The sequence below is a fragment of the Morone saxatilis genome, unplaced genomic scaffold, assembly GCF_004916995.1.
Source record: "Morone saxatilis isolate NCDOM2014 unplaced genomic scaffold, NCSU_SB_2.0 Contig1, whole genome shotgun sequence".
Taxonomy (NCBI): Eukaryota; Metazoa; Chordata; class Actinopteri; family Moronidae; genus Morone; species Morone saxatilis.
This window is the reverse complement of record NW_023339651.1, coordinates 19,186,257-19,195,631: the sequence shown is the minus strand read 5'-3', so window position 1 is coordinate 19,195,631 and position 9,375 is coordinate 19,186,257. Positions and strand designations below refer to the sequence as shown.

The 9,375-nt window shown below is 44.8% G+C and overlaps 1 protein-coding gene across 1 annotated transcript in view; it reads left to right on the top strand.

The window, feature by feature from the left end:
• The window catches only part of LOC118334297 (caskin-2-like), a 32,819-nt gene that overhangs the window by 20,129 nt on the left and 3,315 nt on the right, over positions 1–9,375 (top strand). The window contains exons 13-20 of the mRNA XM_035670147.1: positions 318–439; positions 734–815; positions 4,549–4,622; positions 4,725–4,851; positions 5,643–5,797; positions 6,028–6,166; positions 6,597–8,831; positions 8,947–9,184. Of these exons, the coding sequence (XP_035526040.1) occupies positions 318–439; positions 734–815; positions 4,549–4,622; positions 4,725–4,851; positions 5,643–5,797; positions 6,028–6,166; positions 6,597–8,831; positions 8,947–9,184 (3,172 nt within the window). The remainder of the gene's footprint in view (positions 1–317; positions 440–733; positions 816–4,548; positions 4,623–4,724; positions 4,852–5,642; positions 5,798–6,027; positions 6,167–6,596; positions 8,832–8,946; positions 9,185–9,375) is intronic.

Sequence of the window (9,375 nt, the reverse complement as noted above, 5' to 3'; positions counted from 1 at the left end):
ACTTGGACAGAGGTGTTTCTCCTGTTCCCAATCTTTATGCTAAGCTAAGCACTTAGTGTATTTCCTAATTGTCAGACTAATCCTTTAAGGGTGAATAGGACTTACAAATGACTTGTTATTAAAATTGTTTTTTGTTTTTCGCAGTGCAGTCTGACCACATACCTTTACCTACAAATTACACCCTACAAACTTGCTTTTCTTTCCTGATTTCGTAATTCTCAGATTCTCTCAGAAGTCTCATTTTACACTGTAATCTCCCTCTCTCTGCTTTCTGTTTCTCTTTTTTCCCTTTTTGTTTCTCTTTGTTTCTCTCTCAGGTGACAGGAACAGTGTTGGCAGTGCTGGCAGTGTGGGCAGCAGCCGCAGCGCTGGTAGCGGCCAGAGCTCAGAGAGTAGCCACAAACAGAATGGGACTCGCCACAATACTGAAACTGGCAAGGTTAGATCTGCTTAGAAAGAGCAATGACATTACATTCAAATTGTATGTAGGATCATTAAAAACTTTACCAAGTCTTCCAATGCAGTTTATAAAGTACCTATTTAAGATATCTTAAAACATGTCAGAATACAGCAGCTTTCTGCTCACACACATTGCCATTCTATCTTTCTTGTTTCATTTTAATACAAGGTTATCTGAGTTGCTATGGTGCATATTGTCTGCAGTGCATCTCAGTAATTCAAGACATTCAGAGGTGTTCCTCAGTGCGTACTTATTCATGTTTTTTGTGTGCAGCTGGGTCCCTCTGCTGGTGAATCAGGAGACCATCTCCACATTGCAGCAGCAGACCACAGCAAACAGGCAGACGGAACCACAGGTTAGTCGGGGAATAGAACATTGTACGTGTTCTTCCTGGGTTTACTAATATTACCTAAATTCTAATAGTAAGTTTTCTCTTTATGTCTGCTGCTTCCTATGAAAAACAATCCAAGATTTTGAGTAAAAAGTTGAGAAAGTCATAATATTATGAGAATAAAGTCAGTATCACAATAAAATACTGGTTTGAGAACAACTTAGGTTATATGTTATGATCACTCAGCATTATAACTCTGCAACAGGTGCCTGTTAGCCATGTTGGTAACTGTCTTATCACATCCATTGAAAAGGTCACGATAGCAGCTTTGAGCTGCACATTTCAAAGGGCTGGAAGGCATTGGTTGGTTTACTTTCCCACCTCCTCAGATAAAGTGCAGCACACAACAGCCATCTCATCCACAGACACTCCCTCAGTAGCTTCTGGCTTCTCCCTTTCATATCAATTCCAGAGAGTCATGAAGCTTTAATCCTGTTCTGATGCCACAAGCTTGGCTTTTGATCTCTGCACTCTTTGACTCAACTGTCTAAAAAAAAAAAAACCTCCCTGCTGTGCTTTAGCTGCAAAACAGGTCCAGTTATGTACATTACGTAATTTATTTCATATATCCTAAAATGCTCAGAAGATGCTTCGTTATCAATTCTGGTCATCTGGTCACACCCCTTATTTGACACATAAAAGGTGACCAACTGCTTTCACCTGTTTTCTCATCTGTTGACAAAGCGATCAAATCTCTTAAATTGTTGTTTTTAATTTCTAACATAATGCCCTCATCTGGTAAATGTTTGACTTGATATACAGGATGATTACAGGTTTTTCTTTTAAAAATGTTACTTTATTTTGAAAAAGTATTACAGACTTTTTAGTATTGTTAAGTATTGCAGATTTCTTTGTCTTTTTTAAATATTACAAATTTTATTGAATGTTTTGACTTTTTATCATATGTTTAACTTTATTCTCAAAGTATTACAGATTTTCTCATTATATTATGACTTTTTCTAAATATTCCAACATATTTCTAATAACTTTTTTCTTAAAATATTTGTACTTAAATCTTGGATGTTTTGTCCTAAACCGAGTCCTAATAATCTGTCATACTTGTCATTTTTATTTTGGGTTATTCAAATGTTTTTGCTCAGTCTTGAAATCCTGCCAGTGCAAGAAAACCAAGCCAGAGAGCAAACCTAACTAAAATCAGGTTATTTGCCAGGTATATAGCTTTGTAAACAGCATCAAAGCCCTAGATACCACTACTGTAATACTGTAAACATGGTTGTACCTACTTATACCAGAGGAATGCGATTAAAGACAAACGTAGCATTAGTGCTTTTGTTCTGCAGATTGAGCTGTTATTGCGGTCGGTCTGAAAGGAAATGAGATTGAAGGAGAGAGAAAAGGCTTGCCTCACCTCACCACAAAAACCAATAAAACCACAATCTACTCTCAACCACACAGCCCATAAAAACACCCGATCAGCTCTCAGGAAACACTAAAGGCAGGAATGATGTGTCTTTGTGCGCGCACGCCATTAGATCTGACCGACAGGTGCAGAAATATCATAGGAAAGTGCACATGGATACATATTCTCTGGACCTAAGCTTTCTCTACTGGGGAGGCTCTTTAAAAAGGTCAACGAGTGACATGTTAGAAGAAGCAGAGGATCTCTGTTGACCTCAGGCTGAATAGGAAGCAGGGTTAAAGTGAAGAAATGAGGAATGGGAGGGAGGGGTCAGAGGGAGGAGACAGGAACAGAGAGAGCAAAACATATTTGTTAAATGAAGGAGAAAGACGAGGAGGGAGAACAGATCAGTTGACTTGAAGAAATGTCCGCTCTGCATAAAGGATAAACAGAAGGAAGGATGAAGTGCCAAACATCAGGTGCTCTGCCGCTCTCGTTTCTCCTGAAGGGTAAGAAGTCATATATGGATTTGATGTTTTGTCTCGGATCAAGCATTTATTCATATTTTAGGTCATATCTTTCGCTAGATTCAGTTGTTAAATGTGACCAGAGGAATCTACTCACCTTTATTTATTGAGATTTTGATGTGGAGGCAGTGAGACATATAAATAAAGCCAGAGAAAATGCTCCTGATTGATACTGTTCAATCAAATAATTCTTCCCTCCTGTTATTGGGGTGCAGAGAACCAAAAGTAAAGTCAATGGAGTTTTGACTCTTGCCCTGAGGCCAAATACCTCTCCATTAGGTGCTGTCTTTTTCTCTAGGGAAAGCAGGGCCCCTGACCGTCAACACAGAAGAGAAATATAGTGCTCCAAAAAAAAACAGCCAATGAAAAATACAGAAAGAAAAGCAGCACAGAAGTGGAATGATTGAGGGCTAAAAAAAACTCTGGGGTTCTTTGCTAAACTCTCAGATTAACCAACAAACACGAACTTCAGCCAACTTCAACCAATCAGAACAACAAACCAAATCAAAAAATATGCCAAAAAACATGTTATTTTTACTCTTAGACACAACATTGTGAGCCGTAGACATGTTGGTAGGTGTATCTAGTGAAGAAAACTCCTCGCGCACAGCCAGTAACAGTCAGATGCTGGTGGTTTGCAGGGCTTTCTAGGTAAAGATCAAATTGAACAACCACACAGAACTTTGGACAGAAACAGGCTAACTGTGTTTCCTCCCTGCTTTCAGTCTTTATGCTAAGCTAAGCTTCCTGGCTCAAATTGTGTATTTAATATATAGACATGAGAGTATCAATCTTCTCATGTAACAGAAAGAAAGCAAATAAGTGTAAACCCCAAATGATGACTTATGTCTTTAATCAAGCACCTTGGGCTAAAAATATCCATTGGCTTTTAAATCTCTCCTCTAAGTGTACAAAAGATCAGATTATCTGACAGACCTCTAGTCATAGTCATCAATAGTAATATTAAAGTATTTCTGATTCTGATTCTGATTCTGATATCCAGCCATGCAAAGTAGGTTTCAGTATTGTATTAAGGTGGAGGCAGAAATCTCAGAGAAAGATATCTCTAACTGGACTAATAAAACCAAAATGTGCATGGCAAGATACCACTAAAGAGTTACCGTTTTATTGATTATAACCGTTTTTGGGTGAAACTTGACCTTAAAAAAAACTAACATACTCTTTTGATGCTATCATCTTGATCTTGACCTCGTCTTGGACCAGTTGCTGGTCTATCTTCCACCACTTGCTCTAACTTCACAAAGTGTATGCGTGTTTAGAAAGGTGCTTTATGAATAAGGGTTATAGCAAACTGATAATTAAAAGGTAGATGGATCCTGTCAGGAAGGATGACAGAAAGAGCAGAAAGAAAGCGAGGGAGTGATCAGAAGCGCTGGCCTCGGGCGAAAGAGAGGTGACGATGGAGAAAATGGGAGGAAAGGTGCATTCCTCAGAGATCTGTGGTAATGTGTCACGACTGAAAGAGAGATGAGTCACGAGTGTGTTCAGTGGGTTTTCAGATCAGGTAGATAACACACCTTTACTCACCTGGAGTGAGAGCCAACAACAACCCCCCTCACCCAGACAGCTGCAAGGGGGACACTGATTCAACATGACTGAACTCACTGAGATTAACGCACATTATATTAGTAACTAAACATTTGTTTATTTTCAGCATTGTTTTACGTACAGCTTTGATTCACTTACCAGGAGCTTGTTACTGTTGAGTCTCTGTGCTGTCTTTGTCTCAAAGTAAAGCGAGGTGGAGGTTGTCGTCCTGTACGATTGATCGCCTGTGTGTGTTTTTTAGGTGGTTCCCGTCGGCAGGTCAACGGCACTCCTCAGAAAGGCTTCATGAGACCAGAACATCTTATGGAGGGCAAGGTGAGTAGAGTGCTAGGAGTGGCTGTGTGTGTGTGTGTGTGTGTGAGAGAGAGAGAGAGAGAGAAGCCTCATACAGTAAACACCCCCCCCCCTCTCTGTTAGGCACTTCTTGAGACCATCTATACCAGTGGTCTGTTGTGTGAGTTACCAGTTGGGCAGTACAACATTCCAACTTTATCCAAACTGCAGGGGTATTGTATGTACCCACCCATCAGGCAGGATGACCTGAGTATGTGTGTATGCGTGCTGTGTGTTGCAATTAGCATTTGTATAATATATGTTTGTATTTTTAATTAACTTGTTTAAACAAAAGATGTAAGGCATGGACGCTACTGAAGTCAAATATATAGGATAGTCAACAAACTAGATTCTTCATATATGTTTAGGCCATTTTTTTTTTTTTTTTTTTTTTTTTGTTTTGTTTGTTTTTTTTTGTGTTTTTTTTTCTTTTTTTTTGTTTTCGCTGTTGAGTTATTTTAGTATCTCTCAATGCTCTCAGCTATACACTCCTCTCTTGTTGGCCCGTTGTGTTGTTTTTACCAACTTCTGAGCTCCGATACTTTTTTGTATGACCTGTATCAAATGTACAGGGTTACGATTCAATATATTGCGATTTTAAACAAATAAAATTTTAGGAGATCTTTCATAGTATAAATAACACACAAATCTGACTTTTCTTTATCACAGTCCCTGTAACATCCAACATCATAGCCCTCAGTTTACAACACTGCTATCACAAAACAATATATCGCCATACTCAAATGTATCGATATTTTCTTGCAGTTTCCTACATGTATGCTGCATTTTCTTGTCAATCAGTTTTAATGTACTAAGAAGAAACTGACCTGAAAATGTGGCATCTTTGTGATGTGTTAGCATATGACCCAGTATGCAGCAAACTAACAAAGGCGAGGAGGCTCACCAGGGAACACTGAGTGCTGTGTTGTAGTGGTTCAAATTAAACTGAGTTGGCATGACTATCTTTAATACATGTGAATCGTCAATATTTGAATGATGAAGTCTCCTCTCTTGCTGTTGATTCACTGGCTGCTTACATGTGTTTTACTCATCAGGACCTGACAGCCATCGGAGTGACCAAACCAGGCCACCGAAAGAAGATCTCAATGGAGATTAGCAAGCTGAGCATCCCAGAGTGGCTGCCTGATTACATTCCTGTGAGAAAACCCCTCTGATGTCCCACTCGCATGTTGTAACATTCATGAAATGCAGTTGCTTCTCTTGGCTTTCTTGTAATACCACTAGTATCTAACTGATGGCACACAGTTAGGTCACGGTCACACAATTAAAACTGCTACTTGTAATTAGATAAGCATCCAAATGATTAAGAATTATGTGAATTCTTTGACTCATTGCCTCTGTCCTGTCTGTGTTTGTTGCTGCTCAGTCGGACCTTGGGGAGTGGTTGAGTGTGATTGGACTGCCTCAGTACCAGAAGAGATTGTGTGACAATGGCTACGACTCCATCACTATTGTCAAAGACATCACCTGGGAGGACCTGCAGGAGATAGGCATCACCAAACTGGGTGAGGAATGAGACCAGATTTCTTTGAAATTCAATGTAGAGTTGGTGCTCTCTCTTCACCCTCATGCACTGTATACAAGATATCTAGTTATGCTTGACAGTAGACACAGATGGTTGGATTTGTGTGTCAAATTATGATTTTAATGGTTGCATCACAAGTGTAAAACATGTTTGAAAAATATGGTTTATGGAGCTTACACCTGCTTCTCTTCTAAAAAGTAAGCAAAAGCAAACTTTCCAGTGAGGAAGACCCTTATATGTGATTGAAAGCTCCAGAAAAAGCAAGCGAGTAAAGATTTTTTTTGTCTAACTACTGTTTTCAAGGTTTGTCTGTAATTTCCACTTGTGGCCACAGAGGGCGCTGTTCTGCAAAAGTCTACTGCTGTGTGTACTTTAGTCAGGAGATTGTAATGATGCTATCTCTATTTCAGGCCATCAGAAGAAGCTCATGTTAGCAGTGAAAAGACTTTGTGACCTGCAGCGCTCTCGTAACCATGCCGACAGAGCTGGAGGCGGGACTCTCCGACGGAAGCCCCCTGCCGCCCTGGAGCTCGTGGCCATCGAACACACGCCAACACACAACGTGCATGCTCACACTCGCTCTGACATTCCTTCTGACGACTGCTGCCCCTCCCCACGCACCCCAAGGACCCTCCTCTCCTTCCAGGACAGCGAGTTGAGCGCTGAGCTGCAGAGCGCCATGATGGGCAGGGCGGGAGGAGCTGCCGAGGCGCTTGGCATCAGGGGCGTAACACCTGTGACAGCCATGTCAGTCAGTCAGGAGAGCATTAGCGTGAGATCGCGGGGATCAGGGAACTCTGGGAATTCTGGAAATTCAAATTCGGGATATTCTCACGACCACCAAGCCGCGCCGTCTTCGACCAGGACTTCCAGCCGGTCAGAGGAGAGTCTGGGGAGTGGTGTGGCGGAGGAGGCCAAGCGTGGAGGAAGCAGTCCTGGAGGCAGAGGTAGACAGAGACCCACAGAGATGTGGGAGCCGCAGAGTCGGTCTGCTACCCCCAACAAACTCCCCTTCTCCCCCCTAACACCTCCGCTAACCCCCAGCAAGATGCCTCGCTTTGCTTACCCAGCTGTCCCACCCAAGGCCAAACACATGCAGCAGTCCCCTAACCGCCTGTATCAGCCTCAGCACCACCCGCCCTCCTCCCCTTCCTCTCCATCCCCACAGCCTTCCCCCACACAGAAGGCCTTCAGTTACCTCAGCGCCCAGGCAGGAGGGGTCAACGGGGCTCCATGGGGGCTCTCCAAGCCTCTGCCTGGTGCGGTCCCTCTGCTGGGACCCCGGCCTGGACAGGGCCCAGCTGTCGAAGCCCAAAAGGGCCTGCACAAGAAGCGTGCCCAAAGCCTGACTCGCTACGCTCTGTCCGACGGCGAACCGGATGAAGACGATGACCTCACTCCCCCCAGCACCTCTTCTTCCTCCATGGCCATGCCCTCCTACGCCACCCTGTCGCGCAGGCCGGGACGCGGGCACACAAGCGCCACAGGGGCCCAACGCCACATCAACCGCAGCCACTCGTTTGCTGTGCGATCCCGACGCAAGGGCCCGCCCCCACCACCTCCCAAGAGGATGAGCTCGGTGAGTGGCAGCCCAGTACGCCAGCCGGGAAACGGAAAAGTGGTGGAGCCAGAAGTGAAGGGAGGGGTGGAGACGGAGAGCACGGGCAGTGTGAGGAGCATCACAGCCAGACTAGAGGGAGGCAGCAGCAGCAGTCCATCCAGGAGGATCGATATACCACCAACTCACGTCCATGTTTCACCTGTTTTCAGCCCCATTTCCTCCCCGATTCCACATGGGATGACTCCTCACGTCATCATACAGCACTCCAAACCCGTCCCTGCTCTGGGCCTGGCGGGCTTGAGGAGGACAGGAAGCGAGAGGACAGAAGTGGACACTGACAGACAGAGAGGTGGAGGCGCAGAAGGAACTCTCGAAGAGAAAGCAAGAAGAACATCAAAGAGCGTTACTGCATCTCCAAAGCACAGCGCCGACCACCTCCCTTTCGCTGAGGAGGGCAACCTCACTATCAAACAGCGGCCCAGGATCGCAGTTGTCCCCCGAACGGACACTGAAGTCAAGGCTCCTCCAGAGGGTCCAGTCCAGACCCCAAACAGCCTGGAGCTCCCGGAGTTCAACCTGAAAGAGTCTGACACGGTGAAAAGACGGCACAAACCCAAAGAGTCGTCGACACCTGAGGAGGCTACCACCCCCAACAGAGACGACAGCCCACAAACCAACAGCCTCCACACACGTAATGAGGGCAGTACGCTGAGCGACGATGAATCTCAGCGGCCGGGGAATGTGTTCCAGAGAGTGGGCTCCATGGGAAAAGGCCCGAAGCCTCCGGTGTCCTCGAAACCCTGCAGTCCTCTCAAACAACCCCCTCACAGCAAACCGACAACCCCCCAGAAAACAATGTCTTCAGGTCAAGCCGGTGCACAAACAGCCATTCCCAAACTAACCAGCGTACAGATTCACACAGTCTCCCCGAAGCTTGGTGGCAGCATACACACACAGACATGTATACCCAGCCCCAAACCTGTCAAACACCCACAGACGTCCAAGCCAGAGAGTCCACAGAAAACTGCTGGTTTGTCTGTATCAAGACTCCCTCAGCCCGGCACGGCCTCGGCATCAACGGCAGGTAACGCTGACCAAAGAACTCATTTTGTGACTATATCTGCATCATTTAAGAAACTGCTTCAAAATGTTTTAGTTGTTTTTGGATGATGGATGAATCCACACTTCTTGTCCCTCAGGACCCAACCTCACCGTGGTCCAGAGTGTCGCGTTTGCTGCTCCATCCTCTCCGGCTCCTTACCCTTCGCCCCCCACCTCGGCACCACTGTGTCAGGCAGGGAAAGCGGGGACCCCCCTGGTTGGCGTAGCCGGTCTGGAGGTGTTGGCTCAGAAGAGGCTGGAGCAAACCAGTACGTCACTGGAGGCTGCTCTCAAAGTGGTGGAGAACAAACTGGCGCAGGGCAGCAGCGTGGACGGGTAAGGATTACTGATGTAACACACGAGTGTATGGATGAGGTTTAACATCTCTTCATGTAGCTCAATATAAACAAAACATAACATTGCAAGTAGGTTTCAACAAAGCAACCGTCAGATGGCCTGACTGCTTGTGTCCCATCAGACTTTTTTGTTGCGATGTTGATGTACCCTCGACTTAATGCAGTTAGTAT